The sequence below is a fragment of the Amblyomma americanum genome, chromosome 3 (assembly GCF_052857255.1).
Source record: "Amblyomma americanum isolate KBUSLIRL-KWMA chromosome 3, ASM5285725v1, whole genome shotgun sequence".
NCBI lineage: Eukaryota > Metazoa > Arthropoda > Arachnida > Ixodida > Ixodidae > Amblyomma > Amblyomma americanum.
This window is the reverse complement of record NC_135499.1, coordinates 179,401,123-179,421,774: the sequence shown is the minus strand read 5'-3', so window position 1 is coordinate 179,421,774 and position 20,652 is coordinate 179,401,123. Positions and strand designations below refer to the sequence as shown.

The 20,652-nt window shown below is 44.4% G+C and overlaps 1 protein-coding gene and 1 non-coding gene across 2 annotated transcripts; one reads left to right on the top strand and one right to left on the bottom strand.

Annotated features, from left to right (window-relative positions):
* The first annotated feature begins 2,880 nt into the window (after nucleotides 1–2,880).
* Nucleotides 2,881–19,943, top strand: LOC144125540 (endochitinase-like). The gene is made up of 9 exons (XM_077659027.1): nucleotides 2,881–3,392; nucleotides 4,431–4,528; nucleotides 5,334–5,576; nucleotides 6,577–6,839; nucleotides 7,578–7,681; nucleotides 7,875–7,998; nucleotides 11,562–11,756; nucleotides 12,541–12,663; nucleotides 17,506–19,943. Exons 2-9 carry the CDS (start codon nucleotides 4,459–4,461, stop codon nucleotides 17,992–17,994), a joined length of 1,611 nt encoding a protein of 536 aa, XP_077515153.1. The 5' UTR covers nucleotides 2,881–3,392; nucleotides 4,431–4,458; the 3' UTR covers nucleotides 17,995–19,943.
* On the bottom strand, nucleotides 10,039–10,111 carry TRNAP-CGG (transfer RNA proline (anticodon CGG)). Its single transcript has one exon. It is a non-coding gene; the product is annotated as a tRNA-Pro (tRNA).
* Nucleotides 19,944–20,652: the final 709 nt, after the last annotated feature.

The following is a 20,652-nucleotide window of genomic DNA, read 5'->3' as shown; positions in this document are numbered from 1 at the left end:
TACTCGCAAAGAGCTTTTATACCTGCGTTATCACATAAATATCTGGCTTGCTGTGCATGTGGGATGCTGGCTATGCTCTTACTGTATATATTACGTCCCGAGGTTCGAAATAAACTGTTGCAGGTCAGCTCTCATGTGTCCCATGTGTTTTCCTCACTTGTGTCCTCGTCCCTTAGTGCGCTGTACGCTTCCGTCAGGACAAGCAGGTCTTCCTGCCGTCCCTCAAGACCGAAGAGGTGCTACATGGCGATGTAAGATTACATTATCTTCCAGGACATAACAGGCAATTACTGAAGAGGTTTATGCTCTTCTTCTAAGACACTTTCTTGACACCGAACTGGAACCCAAATTGTGACGTCGCAAATGGAATCCTTTTTAACTGCTTGAACGGCCGGTGAAAATCACATTTATGGCACAGAACTGGCTCACAAACTCTGATCGTTCCTTGCAATTATCTAAACTATCACTGTGGTTTAGCTACCACCGGCAGTATAAAGCAGATCTATTCCCGCCTAGTAGCCACCACCAACATCAACGTCAACTTCCTGCTAACCTTGCCTACAACAGCTCACCAGCGACCGTTGACCGCCACTCATCCATAATCAGAAATGGTTTAGAGCCTCCAACGACCAAAGCCAGCATAAAGACGCACACGAGCAAGGATAATTAGTCTGCGATTACGTTTGTGCGTTCAAACGTGTTGAAGCTGGATTAGTAGTCGTTATTTTTTAAAGACAACATTTCGACCAAAACTTAACGTCTTACATAGATCCAGAAATCTAAAACGCATTTGCTCTACTGTTAAAACCCAATGTAAGCTTTACATGTATTTTTTTTAATTTGTCTTATAGAATTGTTCCTGAACGCGCATGTGTTTACGTCGAATTTATTTACGTTAAAAATACCGGCGCACTTCAATCATATTGCTGGCGACTCACTGATGATGCATGCTAATGCGGCTGCACTGGCACCCGTGTTGCAGTGGCATGCAACACGAGTGGCAGTACAACCCAAAGATTATGCAGTGTCGCGTCAGTTTATGTGATGCTACCAGATCTTTTACATTTTCACTAATCGACAAGTAAAGCGACAGCAAGTGGACATTGTGCAAACTATGACAATTCATGCTGCTGTGATGTAGTTAGACGCAAGTAAAAAGGACGACGTTAGTAGCGGCAAAGTTCACGATGACGCTAGTATATTGCTGAAATGAACACCAGTCCATCTTTCTTGGACGTCAGTTTTAACTGTGAGGGAACTGTGGAATATTTTTATATACTGTTATGAACATGTTGATTCGAATGGTCCAATCTTCCTATGCGTAGCAAAATCTCTCTTAAAATTAGTCCTGAGCTAGCACCGAGTAATAAGACTGCCTTATAAAAACAAATGAGATGTATTTTTACAATTAATAGCAGAAAGCTGCAAACGTACCAAGAAGGGATCTGTGATTATATTGATGGTGCAGTCCTGTGAATCTTGGGGCAAAATTGCGTTCTTAAACAACTTCCAGTCAAAAAAGTGTGCTTGCATGGCCAAACCTTTTGGGTATGTAAATAGTTGTGTATAATACCGGCATTTCAAAAAGTGATGCATGCTTTTGAAAAGTGTGTTAAAATGCGTAAAAAATGGCACCATATTCTGACCAAAACCCCAAAACACAAGCTCCTCATCGCAGTATATATTGTCTGAAGTCCACTGGCCAATTGTCATTCTAAAGCCTGCATGTTAGCCGTCCCGGTTAGCTCAGTTGGTAGAGCTACTGCTCCGGTGTAGCGGTGGTCCCCGGTTTGAACCAAGACGATTTTTTTTTTAACTGCCAGGCTTTCGTGGAAGTTACAGCTTTCCTTTGTAGCCATTGGCTACGCTTGGGTGGATAGCAGTGGGTAATTACTGCCTTATTACAAACTCACTCAACCTTGGGGGATTCTCTTAAACATTTGACCAACACTGTTCCCACTTAGAGTTAGTTATCAATCCGCTCTTGCGCTACCATGCGCTAGCCATCCTGCTTAACTCTTCGTTGAGCGACTCCTCCGGTGAAGCGGTGGTCCAGGGTTCGTAACCCCGGGCCAAGACAAATTTTCCTTTCACTGCGAGGCTTCTGTGGAAGCTGTATAGCTTTACTTTGAAGCCGTTTGCTGCGCTTGCATGAATGCCAATCGGTAATTACTGCACTGCCTTATTGGAAACCTATTCCACATTGGGGGATTCCCCCAAACATTTTACCGACACTGTTGCCACTTCCGGTTATTAACCAATTCGCTCTCAACCTACCATATGCTAGTTGTCCCTGTTAGCTCAGTTCAGGGTTCGAACCCTGGACCATGACAATTTTTTTCTGTGTCACGAAGTTTCTGCGGAAGCTGTGCTGCTTTCCTTTGTAGCCATTAGTTGCACTTGGATGAATGGCAATGGGTAATTACTCCCTTATTGCATGCCTCTGTCAGCAGCTATAATAGATCCATCAATATATCTCTGTATCAAGTGAAAACTCATAGTGCAACCAACAGACGCAGTCGACAAAAAGAGGAAGACAGTACATGAGCAAGAAAGAAGCGCGCTGACGCTTCTGGCTTGAGTAACTTCCGGACGTTACATTCTGTGCAACCTGATCGTGACGCTATCCTGTCTCCGCTACACTCACACAAATATAAGAAAGTTACAAAAACATCTCGCGACACTGCCTCTTCGGGCGCATAAAACGGCCCTTAAGAAGGAGCTTCCAGACCAAGCGTGCCACTCATGTAGTGTTTGTGCAGGGCATCCTCGGACGTATCCGAGACGACTGCACGCTACGGCTGGAATGCTGCAACATGTTATCGCACTCGAAACCACCGGAGAGGAGAACAGCAAAGAAAAGAATACAGGTTCCCCCGCATTCGTGACAGCGCTCGCCGTCACTCACGCATGCACGGGGACAGCGGAAAAGCCCTTGGGCAAGAACAAGCTCTTCGGCAAAAAACGCGCCAAGCATGCGAGTTCTGCGCCGAATAGCAGCAGCAAGCAGCAGGGACGGTGCGTCGGCGGGTATCACGGCACCGACCGACCGACTGCGTGTGCGGCGGGGTCCCTGCGGCGGCGGAGACGGCGGCGCGGCCAAGCCGGTTTAGCTCGGGCCGGGCGTCCGGCTGCCGCCAGGAAGACCCACCACCGGCAGAGCCCCCAATCGTTGGGCGACGCAAAGCCGCCGATACTCCGGATGCTTTGACAGAGGAGGAGCCTTCTCTACCTTTCCCTGCCGGTCGACGACCTTAGCGGCTGTGAAGCGCCGAATACCGGATGGGCCGACTTGCGTCTGCGCGGGGGTCCCGAGCGCTCCACTGCGCGCCACCCCCGACAGGGTCGGCCACCAGAAGCAGGCGGTGACTCCGCGCAGGTCGCGTCTTCGGGTGAGTGTTTTTTTTTTTTCCTGCCTACCCACTCCCCAATTAGTTTCATACTTGCACTGACCTTGAGGTCTGCGTCCTGGTCAGGCCTTGTCTTCTCAAGTGCCAAGATCAGGTGACGTGCGCCGCTCTTACACTCACCTTACACCTAACACGCCGTGTTTGGCCCCCTGATACGTAACTTTTGTGGCCTAACGAATGCGGCTGTAGGGCAGGAACGAGAAATATCTGGTATAGGCCGCGCTCTTTTAGCAGGTGATTGTCTGAGGTTAAACGTTCTAGCCATGGTCTTTCTCGTGTATCTGTAAAGACAAGTCGGAAGGTGACATGTATATATTCTGAGGCACCACTGCTGGGCCATCATGGCAGGCTGTGTCATGCCGCCCGCCTCCGGCCGGCGCTCATAAATTGTCCTTAAAATGTCTCCAGTCGTTCCCATATGCGTTTCCACCACTAGCGTGGTGATATGTGACAGCTGATATGCACTCACAACCATAATACTTTCCTTACAAAGATGCACTCTTGCATGGTGTGAACATATAAACAATGTAAGCAACTGTGCTGTCTCATCTCTTAAGCAGAAAAGACGCAAAGGAGAGAGAAAAGAAAGCGCGAAGGTCAGGGCATGCGTAAGTTCGATGAATGATCTTGCGGCAGCGTGAGCGACGCCCAAGGTCAACGTCTTCCGGCCAACCTACAGCCATTTCTCCCCCTGCTAGTCGCTGTCGCATCGGGTGCCTTAGCGTGGCGGAGGGCTTCTGCTCGAGACTGTTGCATATTCAGAAGTCCCGCCTATCAGATTGAGGATGCCAGGAGCACCTTTATTGTTTTATTCACTACCGAATCATTAGGAATAGCCTTTCACATTGTAACAGGAATCAGTAATTCAAGATGCAAAGCAGAAACCCTGCAGGTGTTCTATTTTGTGAGTATATCAATTTCACACTGCAATGAATGCACGGAGCCAAAACCTTGATCTTGATGTGCATCCTCGTAGAATGTTGTGTATATCTTCATCGTACATGTGCTTCTTGTCCTCAGGAGGGTCTCCGAACACCGAGTACACATCATGAAGACCAGACTGTTGCATCTCCTGCTCTCCTGGTCACTTCTTTTGGGCATTACAATTGAAGCACAAAGTAAGTCATGAACGCTTAAAACAAAGTTCAACTCAAAACTATAAATAAACTAAATGGAGATCCAAAGAATAACATTGTTTCTGGAAAGCAAAACTTTCAACCTGAAAAAAAAGTTTCCTTCTTGGTGCTCTCATAAATGACCGACTAACGTCTTTATTTATTCATTTATTTTGTACGCTATCAAACTAAGAAAATCTTCCATTTAGTAGACATACCCACTCTGACGGTAATAGGCAATGATGATAACGACAGGGAAGGTAGCGTTCCACATAATTCTAGGGTGCATGCGCAGAAATTCTCGTCAAGAGCAGTTTTCAACGGGACGTTGTTTAGGAATGCAGTTTTCGAATACCCTAAGATTGCACCATAGCCATCAAGGGATGCCCGCAGGTGCCCCCTTGGGATGCTTGTAACTTTGTGCTATTTATTGTCAAAGACGGACCCCAGTAGTGATTTATGGCAGTCCTAAATACTCGGTGCGAGCGTAGGACAAACTTTAAAATAAAGATTTAGTTATGCATTAGATGGTTAGACCATTTGCATAAAAAAATGTTCCTTCGCTTTCTTAAAATATTGCACAGTTGCGTCAAAATTATAACTGGTGTCGAAGAAAGCAGGACTTGTAAGAGCAACAGAAGCTTTAATGGTTACTTCGGCAAGTTACCTGCACATTAAAAACTGCGATTATGTGCTTTGTATCTAAGAGGCAGTGAAAGTACTACGCGGTGCCTAAATGCATTTTTTTTTGCTCGAAAGATTGTCCTGGTAAGATTGCTCGAGGGTTGTAACGTCGAGGCTTTCGCAGCGACCAACGATGATTCCAACCTTCGGACCGAGCGACAAAATGACGGCAGCAGCAGCAGGAAGAATCCCGGGCGTATTGTATGCTACTACAGCGCATGGGCGCTCTACCGCCCTGAGCCTATGAACTACGACATCGAAGACATCCCTATAGACAAGTGTACGCACCTCATCTATTCCTTCGTCGGTCTCAGCAACCAGACCTGGGAACTCTTCAGCATTGACCCGGAGTACGACTTCAACAAAGGTCAGTCTTTCAGAGATGAACTGAAAAAACACAGCAGCTGACAGTAGTTGAAGCACGCATAATGACACGAAATCTCTGAGTGAGGCAGTCTGCCACATCAAAGCTAAACTTACTCTCTATAAAATGGGAGCTTGAGTAGACTGACAGCGCAAATGCTGGTTGAGATTTTTAAAACGGGCGCTCCCCAAAAGCAGTTAATCTGGACTCGAACGCACTTCAGTTAGCCATCAAGGTTCATTAGTGACAGAAGTATTCCGAATTCTGTTACTCATTCTTTCTGCTAACACCAAACCAGATTATTATAAGAGCCAGCAGATAGCAGAATTCTGCTAACACCAAGCCAGATTATTATAAAAGCCAGCAGAGAGCAGAATTATGCTAACACCCAGCCAGATTATTATAAAAGCCAGCAGAGAGCATAATTCTGCTGACATCAAACCAGATTATTATAAGGGCCAGCAGAGAGCAGGTTCTTTTCGTGACAACGTGCTAGTCATGTACTGTTATTCAAAGGGACGGACCAGACAGGGATGGACTTAAAGGAAACGTTTGAAAGGGTTGGTAGCATCTGCATTTCTTGAGCTTCGTTCGCAAGAAAGCGAGGGCAGCCAATGCCCTTTTTCCACCTTAAGTTACCCCCTTAAGTCCCCCTATCAACTTAGACGACATGTGACTTGTGCTTGTTAGTTTTGCTGTAGTTCTTGGTCTCCGGTGCATTTTTGATGGTTGAAGCAGCGTCAGCTACGAAACGTCGTCACCATAGTTACTGACAATCTCAACATATCCATCATTGTCTCGCTTAAGAGCATTAAAAGTAATATAGTGAGGCTGGCAGCGATTTTGACTGCAGCTGAAACCTGGCTTCTGCAAGAGCTCAGCCAGCTGCAGAGCTCACGTGAATGTCAAGGGCGATCGTGAGAGTTGCTTGTGGGTCTATTGCGCGTACCAATGCACATGGTGCTATTCCCTTTAATCTTGTCTATTTCCTCTTCACATTCAGGCGGATACAGGCGATTCACGGCACTACGCAAGAAGAACCCGCAGATGAAGACTCTCCTGGCTGTGGGGGGCTGGGCCGAGGGTGGGAAGAAGTATTCGGAAATGGTGAGCACTACTGGACGCCGACATACTTTCATCAACAGCGCCCTCAAGTGGGTCCAGACGTACGGCTTCGATGGTTTCGACCTGGACTGGGAGTACCCGGGAGCCTATGACCGCGGAGGAGCATACTCTGATAAGGCAAACTTCCTCCTGCTTGTCAAGGTGAGCGACTGATTGCCCGGCACTATGAGAGACTCCACATCGACAGGCCAAATCACCTGTTCCTAACATGGTTGCGCAGCTGTGCGTTGGAGAGCATGCTGCTTTCATAGTGCTCTAAAGGCATTAGACAGTGACAGCAAAACCATTTTTAGTGGTAAAAATATTCAGAAATCCTACAACACGACGGGGAACCTCACGCACAGCTGAGTTATAATTCTAGTCACGGATTATGTGGTGCGAAAAGTTTAGAAAGTAGAGTGAATTTTATTGTCAGTTATTCTTTGCTGCACATAAAAAGGTATTTGTATCAGTCGCTAATCTCTCAGGCGCCATTTCATGCGCGCAGCCTTTCCTTTATCCTTCCAGAGAACACTGATAGGGAAAGTTTGTTGGAGGCAATTGCAGTGAAAACAGTTCTCAACAGTTCTCTTATTATGTATTTAAAGCCTCTGCTGGCTTACGCCTGTACACGTGGAAAAATCTGGGCGGTTACAGTTTTGCAAAAACAAATATGCGTTGCAGGTCAGCAGGTCTATTTCCTGTTCTCAACAAGTGAAGATGTAAAATGTAGGCATTACAATACACTACCACTTCGTCTGCATTTTATTCTTCAAGAAAGATCACAGTGTCTGAGGCTTGTTTATTTGCCTTGAGCATCAGAAACTTTTTTTCAAAAGCGTGTAGATGTGTGGATGATCCTTGCAGTGTTACTGAAGAGTTACAATATCCCGCTTTCAGGAGCTAAGGTCGGTTTTCAACCAATACAAATTGCTGCTGACCGCTGCTGTTCCAGTGGCGAAGTTTCGTCTACAAGAAGGTTACGAAGTGGCCGAGCTGGGAGAGTAAGCATCCTTTTTGCTTCTTTTCTTTACGTTTAGCTGATCAACCATAAGGCCAAATGAGGCGACGTGCACGCGATATCTGTCGGCGCGTAAGCACAATGGCATCTCGATGAGCATGCTCATGGTGAAAAAGTTTCCAGTGAAACATTTCCAGCAAACAGCATGTTGTAGTTTCACCTCTAATTTTTTACAGGCTACTTGACTGGATAAATGTCATGACATACGACCTGCGTGGAAACTGGGCTGGATTTACGGATGTGCACAGCCCACTGTTCAGAAGGTCTTTTGACGAATGGGCCTACGAGAAGCTCAACGTTGTGAGTACCTTAAGGACAAAATATTTTTCTCCATGTATCTCATACAGATAGAGTTCTGCTGGTTCATGCGAAAATCTTCGAAAAATACGGTCTGGTCACAATTGTAAAATCTCTGTTGTCACATACTGAGGAAGACTGGCTTCAACAAAATCAAGCCTCACAGCCATATGCAGAGATAACGCACAGTAAAGTATATTTCTATTTTTTTGTCATTCATCACAGCGCAGACGTTAAGCGCCCATTCCACGGTCGTGTGGCGTTGGGTTTCAATGACGCAACCCTAAGGGTGCGAGGAGGCAAGCTGAGGAGGAGGCAAGAAGGTGAGAGCAGTGGAGAAAGTGATAGAGCTGACTAGCGGGAGACGGTGGGTGCTAGGGTGAGCGGTTCCGACTTGACAGCAAAAACGACGATCAGGTAGACAGCGGTGAAACTACCACCCGTGCGTGCAGCATGTGCCTCGTGCAACCTTTGTTGTAGTCGGGTAAGGTAAAATCCTGACCTCACACATACCATAGCACACCACGATAGTGCTTAAACACCCTTCCATTTCGGTGCATCTACGGCGTCACCTTGCCAACTAAGACAAGACAGAAAACACGACAACGAAAGTCGACTGCACCCTTTGCTGCACGGCAGTTATTGTTCACTGACCTTTATTGACACTGGCCTTTCAGTCTATAAAACGAGCAATGCTGAAAACAAATGGTAAACACTGCAAAAGCACGTCGACACGAAGAGGCCTGGCCGCGTGACACACACAAATTCAAGTGCACACGCGGCGCTTGAACTGCTCAGCCGTCAGTGCTTTAACAGCGCTGCTTTTAAAGACACGCTCAATAGATTGAGTGGCGACCGTTTTTGAAGTTCCCTGGAGCACGAGGAGGAAAGAGGAGAGAACAAACGGTGAAACGGGAGAGGGAGCATGTCTTCAATTGGACAGATGCAAGTGGTGCTTGCGGGTGCTGCCTTGAGCCAGTTCCACCTATGTGCGTCGTGCTTGCAATCGGCGACCGAAGGAATCTTACGGCATCTGTCGACGACCAATATCCCCTCTAAGCTGCGCTCTCTATTCGTATTACCGAGGATAGCAATCTGTGCCAATTTTTTTTCTATTGGACCCTCAGGGCCGGAGATATTGAAGAGGCAAGTGGTTATAAAAAACAAGAAATATATAAACATACGCAGTGAATGTACCGAATAAAGATACTTTTCATCATCCTATATTAAAGGTTTTGATAATGCATCGCGAAAGTCCCGATTATCAGTGGGGTCGACAATTTCTACGGGAAGGCTGCACTTCGCTTAATGCATGAGGCAACAATGACTCAGATGCAGATACGGTGGTACATGCTTTTATCCCAACGTCGTGTCAACGACCAATATCCCCTCTCAGCTGCGCTGTCTGTTCGTATTACCGAGGCTAGCAATCGCTACCAATTTTTTATTAACCCTCAGGGCCGAAGATATTAAAAAGGTTAGCTGTTATAAACAACAAGAAATATACAAACATATGCTGTGAATGTTTCCATTTAAAAACTTTTCATCCTTAGATATTAAAGGTTTTGATAATTCGTCGCGACAATTTCAAAGGGAAGGCTGTTCAAATCGATTAATGCACGAGGCAGCAAGGACTCAAACGCATATATGGCGGTACGTGCTTTTACTCCTACGTTGTGGCGACAATCAGTGCTGTTAGACAGCACTGATAGCGGCGGACGTAGCACGTCTTGTAATACCGCGAGTGTGACGTGGAACGTCATCTAACGGCGAGGGCGGAAACTGTGTGAGAGCCCACTTATGCTACCTATGGCATCAAGACTGCTAGAGCCGAGACCCTCGTTATGCTATTAGCAGACAAGGTAAAGGAAATTAGGGGCTCGTTTGACAAACTAATGAAGGGAGCCAACAGTCACCGCAACCAAGGTGCATAGGGGAATGTTATTTTTTTTTAATGTGTTGTGCTGATCAGTGGCACAATAATGCTTAAATTAATCTATCACTTAAAGAAAATTACTTATAAAGCAGCAGAAAAAACAACTATGCCGCCGGTGGGATCCGAACCCACGACTTCCGAATACCGCGTCCGGTGCTCTACCAACTGAGCTACGGCGACGGCTGTCCAATCTGCTGCTCTCGTGGGTATTTATGTTTATTGGGTGTAAGCGAACCTTGAGAGTGTTCACCAGCGCCACCCTCGTCCATAGCGGTGGACGTAGCACGTCTTGTAATACCGCGAGTGTGACGTGGAACGTCATCTAACGGCGAGGGCGGAGACTGTGCGAGAGCCCTCTTAAGCAACCTGTGGCATCAAGACTGCCAGAACCGAGACCGTTAAGCTATTAGCAGACAAGGTAAAGGAAATGAAGGGCTCGTTTGACAAACTTATGAAGGAAGCCAACAGTCACCGTAACCAAGGTGCATAGGGGAACGTAAATATTTTTTTAATGTGTTGTGCTTAGCATCGTAGAGGGATTATATTTCCTGTAAAATAACTCAATTGTCATCAAATAAGTGAGGGTTGGATGAAACATTATAAGGAATATATTTAATGTAAACAAAAGGTGTCCGAGAAGGTGACTCTAGTGATGCACCCAAGTAAACTTCATTAAAAGATGAATTATTATTGTTAGTGGAAACAAACTGAGATCAGTTAAGAAGAAAGCATTTAATTCATTTCAGAACATTTTAGTCAATGTTATTTTGGTTTAGCTTAGAAATTAATAAACGGCGACATACCTTGTCTAATGCTTTAGAGAAATAAAAGAAAATGTAGCCAGCTTTCGATGCCCGCGGTCTTAACCAGCTTTCGATGCCCGATCTTAACTATGGTAAAGTTTGTTAGTAAAGCAGGCAAATAGGGTATCAGAAAAAAATATCTCTATGAAAGTGTAAAAAAAAAACAGGTTACAGGCTCGGAAAGTTTGGAAACTTAGTGAAAATTACTCATTTTAATCATTTGCACTGAGTGCTGCTAAACGAAATAGTGCGATGCTTCGAAGGTGATGTTTTATTGCCTGATTTTAATAATAAAATCACTATTCCAATTTTGCGCTGCGTGGGCGGAGTGGAACTATCGAATGCTTGCTGAACATTCTTTGTTAGCAAGAAATAACTTTCAGTAATGATGTTTTCTGTTTAAATTTTACATTAATGCAGTCGTAATCTGGCAATGATTCAAATTTTAAGGCCTCAGTTGGTTCCACAGTGCCAGAGAGATCGACAAATATTGGTGGCATGATTAGGTAACAACACAGGTTGCATGCAGATTAGTATTTGATGTGTCCAAAATATATCATGTTAAGATTCGTCAGTTGGTGTTTTGATGATTAACCTATTTTTTTTTATGTTCAAATACTTCGGTTCGAAATACTTTTACATAGTACGCAATTATACCTTCAGTAACCCTTGATGACTTTGATTGCGTGACACTTCAAAGGCGTTTGTACAGTAGATGAGCCGGTCCGACGAAGCAATCAGGGAAAACAGCCATGAAAATAATATTTTTGTGATTGCAAGCAAAGCCGGCGTGCATAACATGGCGACCAACATATTTTTCTTCACAGCATGATGGACTGCAGTTGTGGATGAGCCTAGGAGCGCCGAGGGAGAAACTAGTCGTCGGCGTTCCTTTCTACGGAAGAACGTACACGCTGAGCGACAAGTCCAATACGGCACTGAGGGCCTACATCAACAAGGAAAAGATGGGCGGCATTCCTGGACCATACACGAATGCTACGGGCTTTCTCGCTTACTATGAGGTGACTGCTGCTAATTATCCCCACCTCAACATTTTTACGCAGTATAGCGTATCCGTACTTAACTCCATAAAGAATTGTAACTTCTAAATTCCACTTGTTAAAGTCCAGCAACATCAAAAGCAATTTTGACAGCTTCAGGAAGAACTCAGTTTATTTTCCAACTATTCATAACAAGTTGCCAGTTTCCTAGCCATGAATGCACATTATCTTAATATTTATTTATTTATTTATTTATTTATTTATTTATTTATTTATTTATTTATTTATTTATTTATTTATTTATTTATTTATTTATTTATTTATTTATTTATTTATTTATTTATTTATTTATTTATTTATACTGTCAACCGTAAGGCCGAAACAGGGTGGATGCATACAACTCAACAAGTACCCACAGCAACGGGTACATAATTCATACAAACATACGAATACATCAATCATTATGACACAGACATCTTGCCAGCAGATACGGCCACAAGTGCGTCAGATAGGATGAGTGTTCATAATAATATGCTCGGTTTCAGACCACCTAGGATAGGAACCGCAGGTGAAGAACATAATGAGTTACAGCATTGGCAAATGGTTTTTATAGGCTTAAACAACGGGACAGATATGTTTCAAATTGTTTAGATTGTCTGCTTGTAAAAGGTCCTGAGGCAAGCAGGTCCATTCAGCTATGGTTCTGGGGAAGAAGGAGTATTTAAAGGAATTGGTTCGGGCAGTCATGGGTGTAACCTCATCTTTGTGAGATCTCACAGCTCTATTGTGACTGCTCAATTTGCAGATCTGCCCGCACGTCAACTCGGGAACCTGGACGAAAAAGTTTGACGATGTTGGCAAGTGCCCCTATGCCTACTACGACAACCAGTGGATCGGCTACGAGGATCCTGAAAGCATTTCCATAAAGGTAATGCCTCCTGCGTCTATTCATGGGTGAACTTCAGTATAAAAAACTGACCTCACCAAGATAATGGCAACGAATAGATTGGTCTCAGTTGAGAATAAACACAATCGGCCAGTTTAGCCAAATGATTGCAATTTGGGTTCAGATTGAACAAGAGTGTCATAGTAACACCAGTGTGCTTCAAGAAACTTAAGAGAAATCTTCAAATTTTCTGATGAGAACAACATATTTTTGTCAAGCTACAGTGTTTCTTTTTTCTCAACGAGCCCACAAGATTTGCAGCTTTTGTTTTATTTCAGTTATATTATTTTCAAAGTATTGACGTAAATCCATTGCTCAGCAGCCATCAAGGGCTCTAGGGGTCCCCGCAGCATCTCTTGAAAAAGCAGCTATTTCTCATATCCTAGCTTAGCTTAAAATAAATGCCTTCGATTTCGTCCTCCGTTCAGATCAACCTGAAAGAATTAGGTGGAAATCTGAAGCAGAAGCGGGGCAATTCAAACATTGTTTTGATAAAAGCGGCAACCTTAAAAGCCGAAGTGACACGCAGCATGCTGGTTCACTATGAAGAACCCTGCAAAGCGTCCACTTCAGCGGAGTCGTACAACAGAAATAAACGCAAAAGCAGAAGCATTCATGCCGTGGTAACGCAGTCTGCTCAGTGTAAAGTGGGTTTAGAGGCGATGACGTCATAAAAAAACGACAACATCTTTGATTATTGTGCAGTGCCGGAAAAGAAAGTACAGTTGTCATCTTCGTTGTTTAGCTGAATCATGTTGTCTTGCCGCCAAGTAGCCCGACAGCACACTTTGACAACTTGACTTCCAACAAGTCCTTTCACAAAAATCATTTCAGTGCCGAAACCTTTCCTTGGCTCTTCCCTGTGTCTGCAAGGACCTGTACGTTGGCAAAAACTCTGTCGCGACGCCTTTATGAGCCACAGCGTTTCGAAGTGCCGAAGAATAAATAACAGTGTCTTTCTCATAGCGGCCATGCGGGCTTTGCTTTGGCTCGTTACCGAGCACGAGGCTTGAACACTAGATATGGCCAGGCTCACAAGTTGAATGCGTTGGTAAAGGCTGGCACTTATTTCCTCTTTAAGCTAATTGGCGCTTTCTATGACATCCTTCTTTCCCTTAGCTCAACCTCTAGCCCAGAGTTGCCCGCTATAGCAATCAGCCTTAAAGCACGCACTCTGTTCTCCCTTTCATAAATTTATTTTCTTAATCTGTGACCTGCGCCCTTGCTCGTAGCACCGCATTTACACGAGCCAGAGTGAAATGCACACCGCTATTCAGACACTCAGAAATATGTGATTAAATAGAAAAAATGAGAGCGTAATAGTGTAATAATGAAAACTCATTAAGAAGGCGATAAGGACGCACTTGAAAAAAAAAAGTGCCGGCAAAGAGAAATGTACGGCTAGAGGGCGAAACAGGTTATAATTGGCGGAAAACATTGCAATCCTTCGCGGTATTTATTTCACGGTGCGGCTTTTTGATAGTTTGTATTGAATAAAATCGCTCGTCACCGTTTAGGTTCCTGTATTGCCTGATTGTGGCTCATTTCTGGAGAATTCACGAGACAAGGAGGAGTCAGAATATGTGTTGCCGGCCTTGTTCGCACAAGAATAAAACAAATAAACTACCAAGACACGTGCCGTCGATGCGCTTGCAGCTAGGCGATAGCCTTTCCTGCACCCGACGACCTTTTCCTTGAAGAGTTTAAGTTCTTTTTTTATCTTGTAAGTGGAGCGTCTGTCTCGACTCTCACTCAACTAGATCGTAGATAGAGCAGCCGTCGAGCTACCGCCGGTCCCAACTGCGCTTCCGAGCAGGCATTCCTTATGTGTGGGCACGCACGCTGCCTTGCAGCCAGCGTATCTTTGAATGCAGTCACTTTTGATTCGGTAAATGCGTGGCGTACAGTTCCGGGCTTGGTAAACTAGAGAAAATGATAGTTTCAAGGTGGACCTAGAAGCATTAAAATTCAAACTTGTATGCAGACCCGCCAGTTAATTGCCCGTAGGTTGCTTCAAATGAAGCGACGTATAGAAATTCGCGCTTTTTTACACAGCAGCAACAAAACCAAAACGCGCGAGGCACATCATGAGTTGGCTACCCTGTGTTACCCGTCGATAAGCGGAAAATCTTCGTCCATGCATCAATCTCCTAGAACGTATTGCACAAAATATTTCAGAAATATTCTGCTATTACTCCGCTTTGCCTTGACGGTGAACCTCGAGCTGCCTCGATATTAATGCTGAAGATTGGTACTGCTATATAGGGTTTAATGTACTGAAGCTTAATGCTGAATAATATGAATAACTGGAACTCTGACAGTACAAGAAAGGAAACAAATTCTCAATAATGTGACCATCACGCCACGATGCCAGGAAGTCTTCATAGGAATGAATTCTGCTTGAAAACAAAGCCAGCCCACAAGAATAAAGTTGCCACACCTGAGGCAGCCAAAAATTGCCAAATAACGCCTTATAGTATCTACCACCTGAACTACACACAGCGTGCGTTTCTTAGTCTAATTTTTCTTGGGACGAACGCGCGTGCAGCTCTTTTGAACGGGTTTGTTGTTTAAATTGTGTATTGATCGATTTGAGCATGAACACAGTAGTTTGAGTCCCTATTTTACAATTCAATTGGCTGTAGCTGCTACGGCTACCCTGTTCACGAGCCGTTTCTGGCACTCTGGACCTGCGTTGAGCAGGGAGGCCACCCACCAGTTAAGGGTTGGGGAAGAGAACGGGTTTGTCGGGCACTCCAGGCAGCATGCAAGGCTGGCTTTCTCCTTGTAGCGGAGCGCCATGTAAGAGACCTGATGTGTGGTCAATGAGAAGATATCAGCGAAAAAACGATAAAATGATTGCACGCTCCTAAATAACAGCGCCGTCGCAAGCAAGGGAATGTTTTAATGGAGGACGCCGTTACATGGCTGGCTCCCGAAGAAAACGAAAAGATGATAAAACTCAGTAGAGAAAAACCAAGCGGAAACTGTTTCAGACGAAAGAAACAGCTTACCTACGCCTTGCGAGCAAAGGTAACAAGGGATAAGATCCAAAGACAAGAATCACGAATAGCGCTGAAAGTTGATGTATCCAACTGAAGTGTCATCGGGGCCATGCTGTTGCAACATACTGAACGCTTGCAGACTACAAAAGCTAGCACTTAGGACGAGAAAGGGGTATTCTGTGATGTCTGTGCAATGGCTCACAAAAGCGAACACAGGCACAGGTGATCCCACTTTACACCAAACAATCACAGGTGGCTGGCAATGTTCCTATGGAGGTGGCAAACATCTTGTTGGAAACGATTCATAAAGGCAGCAACGATAAGAAGCAGGTTGAAATTAAGAGCTCAATTACAGACAGCATGCGCTTCGCGAATTCCATGACAGATCGTTTCAGAAGTTTTCAAAAACACGAAGTTACTGGCACTAAATGTGCACTAAATGTGCACTAAATGTGCACTGGATGGACAAAAGATTGCATGCGCTTCTCCTTCGAAAGCCCTAACTAATTTGCGTGTTACCTTGGGGAGTGAGTATAGTCGGTGATATTAAGTGTTTTTATATGTCATTCCGGCCATCGATTATGCCAAAATCGTTCATACATCAGTTTACACGAGTTTTTCAGCAACAGAAACTATGTTCCAGCAAATGATATCTTTTTGTAACATTGAGATATTTTTTATTTTTCTTGTCAATATGCAGATCCCAAGAGTGCATGAACTGATGAAATGGTCACTAATCATGTACTCTTTTAATTTTCCTGGAAAAAGTATTTTCTGCGGCCGAGGTTACTGCGGTTTAGCACCTTTATACCTGTCTCTCAAAGACGACAGATGCCTAAGCGCATTTAAAACTTGCATGCCATGATACTTCATGTCGATTAACGCAAATTATTTGCTGCCTCAGTAACCATGTTCTCAGTCAGACATCGCTATCCCGCAACACATGTAGCCAATATCTGAACAGGAAAGTTACTTGAGAAGGTAGCATGGAGTTCGAAGCGCTGTGGCTGAGCTATAGAGATGCAAATTTCCGGAAATTTTTGAATGGCTTCAAAAGGTCAAGAAATATTGAAAATCTTGTGGAAAAAATTAAAAATACGACCCAAACCGATTTTTTACAGTTCGGAACAGCAGAAATATCAGTATTCAGACGAATATGCAGATATAAACGTCATATTAGTGGAACAAGCTTCTGTTTCTATTCCAGAACCGACCAATAATCACACCGCGTCGGACTCGGAGTGACTGTTGCAGGATACGGCGCTACGAATTTCCGCAGCCTTCCGGCAAGAAGTCTATAAAGTATGGGACTTTGCGCGCTAAGAAGGCTTGTATTCGGAGAAATCCGTTTACGTGTGCAGAAACCTTTGTCGTTGTGCTCCGTATGCGTCGCTCGGCAGCGTGTTCAGCAATTTGTTCGACTGCAGTCGAGTTCAAATATTCAATATTTGTTGTCACGTTCAGTCCGGCGCATCTATATGACGACGACTTCAAGCCGCAACCTCGAATCTCGAACGCTTCACAAACTCTATCACAGGCGAGGACGTTTTTCTCCAATCGTTCATCGATGTACGTTGTAGTTGTTCTTAAAGCAAAAAAAAACAAGACTGTAAGCAAGAACTCCTAAAACCTTGAAATCTCATTCCAAATTTTTCGACGTTCGTTTTTCGCGTTTTTCAGCGCTGAAAAAAAAAAAACAGGAAAAAACTTTTTTTTTTCAAAAATTTTCGTCTTTTTTCCCGGCCTTGACATTCCTATGTGGCTCAACAGAAAATATGTTTGAAACGCCTTTTTCATCTCTCCATTCATTGCTGCCCAGATGGACTACATCATGGGCCAGGGCTTCGGCGGCGCCATGATTTGGGCCATCGACATGGACGACTTCCAAGGGGTGTGCGGCCGTAAGAACGCACTCATCAACGTCATCTACGAGAAGCTGGCAGATTACGACGTGCCACAGCCGGAGCCGTCCACGACTCTGCCAGGCACCACTTTCGATGACGGCCAGTGGAAGTCGACCGCTACCGCGACAGCGAGTACGACCGCAGCGCCGCCCAGCGTGACCAAGAGCTACCCGCGGGACTGCGACAGCCCCAACATTTCATTCATCCCGCATGAGAACGACTGCACCAAGTACTACTGGTGCGTGTATGGCACACCCATGGTGATGTTCTGCGAGGGCGGCACCGTGTGGAACCAGGACAACGGCAACTGCGACTGGCCCGAGCGGGTGGACAGGCCCGAATGCAAGCACATCACGCGCAAGCCCAAGCGGCCGCACAAGGAGTTCGAGGAGGAGAACGTGTAGCTCTCTCCGCTACAATCACTGCCGATGCAAAAAAAAATTGATCGGAAAAAAGCATCACGCTGCTTGCTGATGCTTAAACGGGAGCTGACGCAGTCATATCTAACAGCAGAAAAGTGGTACGCGAGAGGTTGAAAACAAGAAATATATATATGTGGATTATGGCCTCTACGGATACTCGTGGGGATCCGAGTCGTGTTCTAATTGCATACGCCCAATTCCTAGCGTTTTGGTATCCCGTTTCATCACCCGCTAATTCATACTGGCATAACATCACCATGAAGCTGGGGACGTAAGTGTTATAATGCCCTGTTAAAGTACGTGTTAAACAAAAGTCAGGACAGACCAGTCACAGAATTTAAGCATGTTTGCGCGGGAGTGCTACATCTAGCTCTTCAATTAATTTAATCGACAAAATAATTCAAGCATACGTAGTGCTTCAATTTAGGCCAGTGTTACTTCCACAATGACGAGAACAATGTTATGAACAGCAGATTCAGTGCCATCGAAGAAAGCGTAAAGCGCACGTCCTTCCTGGAATTATGTACATTGGAGCGGGCATTAGGGAAGGCTGGAAGGCTACGCGTTGCTTGCTACGTATTTCTCGGCAGCTAAGGCCATCTTCACCACATTTTTCGCACGTAAAGCTCTTTTCGACAGGGTACTACTGCTTCAGCTTCCGTTTAATGGCAGCCTCCAGTGCCAGTGAACTTTTTTGGCGAGAGTATTTCTGTCACTAGGTTGGCCTTTCGTTATTCATATTCCATGCCTTGCGCGAAGAACTGTACTCTGCGTTGCGCCGTTTTGTCAACTTCATGTTCCTGAGCATTTTCACTTCCCGAGTGTTTGTATTTATAGAAAGTGAGGAAATGAAAACCCAATCGTGTGCTTTGGTTTGGCCACCATTTACATGACTTGCTTTCTCATAACTTGATCTGCTTGAGCCCTCCCAAATGTTTTAACCTGCACTTTGTGCCTTAAAATCCCAGTAGTGTCTTATGTCTGCTATTGCTTCTTATATTTTCTAAACTGACGCTGGTCATCACTATCATTCCTGTTTAGTTAACTTCTCGTAGATCTAAACGACGAACGTCTGTCTTCAACCAGTTTATTTAAAAAGAAAAGGGCGGTTTTTTTGCGTGTGAAACAGGTTCATCAGTATCTCTCTTTTGCTCTCTTTTGGGGAGGGGGGTGAAAATAATCCCAGCGTCAACTTTTTAGTGGGGCAGAATTCACAGTCAACACCTATAGTTACCAAAACATGAATGAATATTTGTGAGGGGTGATGATCGAGAGTACCATCATGTAAAGTATTCTGTTCTATTTAGGCTTTGTATTTTCACAGATTCAACTTCTGTGTTACTTGGATTTGTCAAAGCTTCCATCAGTAATAAGGCTTCGCTACAGCAGTAGAAAATAAAAACATTGCGCTGGGTGATGTTGAAAAAATAAATATTTCAGAATGCAATGTTGACACTAAGTTCAAGCACTGCACACGAATATTAGATAAAAGCCAAGCATGTACATTGTTCGTACCCCACGTGAACTGACAAGAAAGAATTGTCAGCACAAAAGACGATGTTTCAGCGGCTAATACTACTTACACACCAAAACATAATTTAATACTTCTTCTTATGCAAATCTGCACCATGAACTTGATCGAGAACATTTCAAGTGACTTCACAACAGGAGACATAGCAGTACTTTCATCTTGTGTCATTTCTGCTGTACTTAAATGAAAAGAGGTTCCGGCATCTTGAATAAGCCCCACCTTGTCACATCCAGTATTATTGTTTCACATCTGCTCTGGAAGCACTGGTATTTGTTAGCATCGATGATTATTTCTTCGCTTACTAAGCAGCTGCTATTTTCAAGGTGCCTACAGGCTGCACGTTAAAAATATAACTTGCTTCAAAAACTCTACTGCACTTGTGAATAAAAGTGGGTTTCACAACAGGAATGGATTTTTCGCCTTTTCTCTTGTTTTTTTAAGATTCTAAACAACTGGGAAGACCATAAAACGATGTAAAAAAGTGCGCGACCGAACAGACCAATCAAGCTACTTAGGCTGCTGAATTAAAGGTAAGTTCGCACACGCACGATATTGTATGCCACAAGAAATTATAAAATCGTCCATGACTGGATGATGTCTCATGATTCCAAATAGTCTTGTCATATGAAAGAAAGCAACAAGATGACCACGCCTTCTACGTCAGAGCTACTTGACGCTATTTATTCTACTGCACTCTATAAGGATCACGCTTCTTACATAGGATGAGTCCCTAATATATTTCTACAGTGAATGATATGGTGCCACAAACTAGATAGGCAGGAATAGCAACATTCACAGCAGACGCCGAGACACATTAGTACATAGGTTATACTTCTTGTGCTTTAAATTCCGGCACGAGCCCAAGGCGACAGCAGTTTTAAAATTTCTGATGCACATAAAAGAACAACGAATTTAATCGCAAAATGAAGGCAAAGATGTAGTAAGAGGAAAATGTTGTGAGGCTGGAAGTAGGAATGGAAACGACTCTAATAAGCCTGTTTACGAGATAACTGAGGTGTCACCAATTAGCATTGTCGCCAGCAAGGCAGGAAGCGCAAAAAAAAGTTCACGGGATGCATTCCGCTTGTAGGAAAACGTGAACACTTGGC

Coding starts and splice junctions, on each gene's coding strand:
- LOC144125540 (XM_077659027.1), top strand. CDS start 4,459: ATGAAGACCAGACTGTTGCATCTCCTGCTCTCCTGGTCACTTCTTTTG. Junction 11,757..12,540: donor GCTTTCTCGCTTACTATGAG/GTGACTGCTGCT, acceptor CTCAATTTGCAG/ATCTGCCCGCACGTCAACTC. Junction 12,664..17,505: donor CTGAAAGCATTTCCATAAAG/GTAATGCCTCCT, acceptor ATTGCTGCCCAG/ATGGACTACATCATGGGCCA.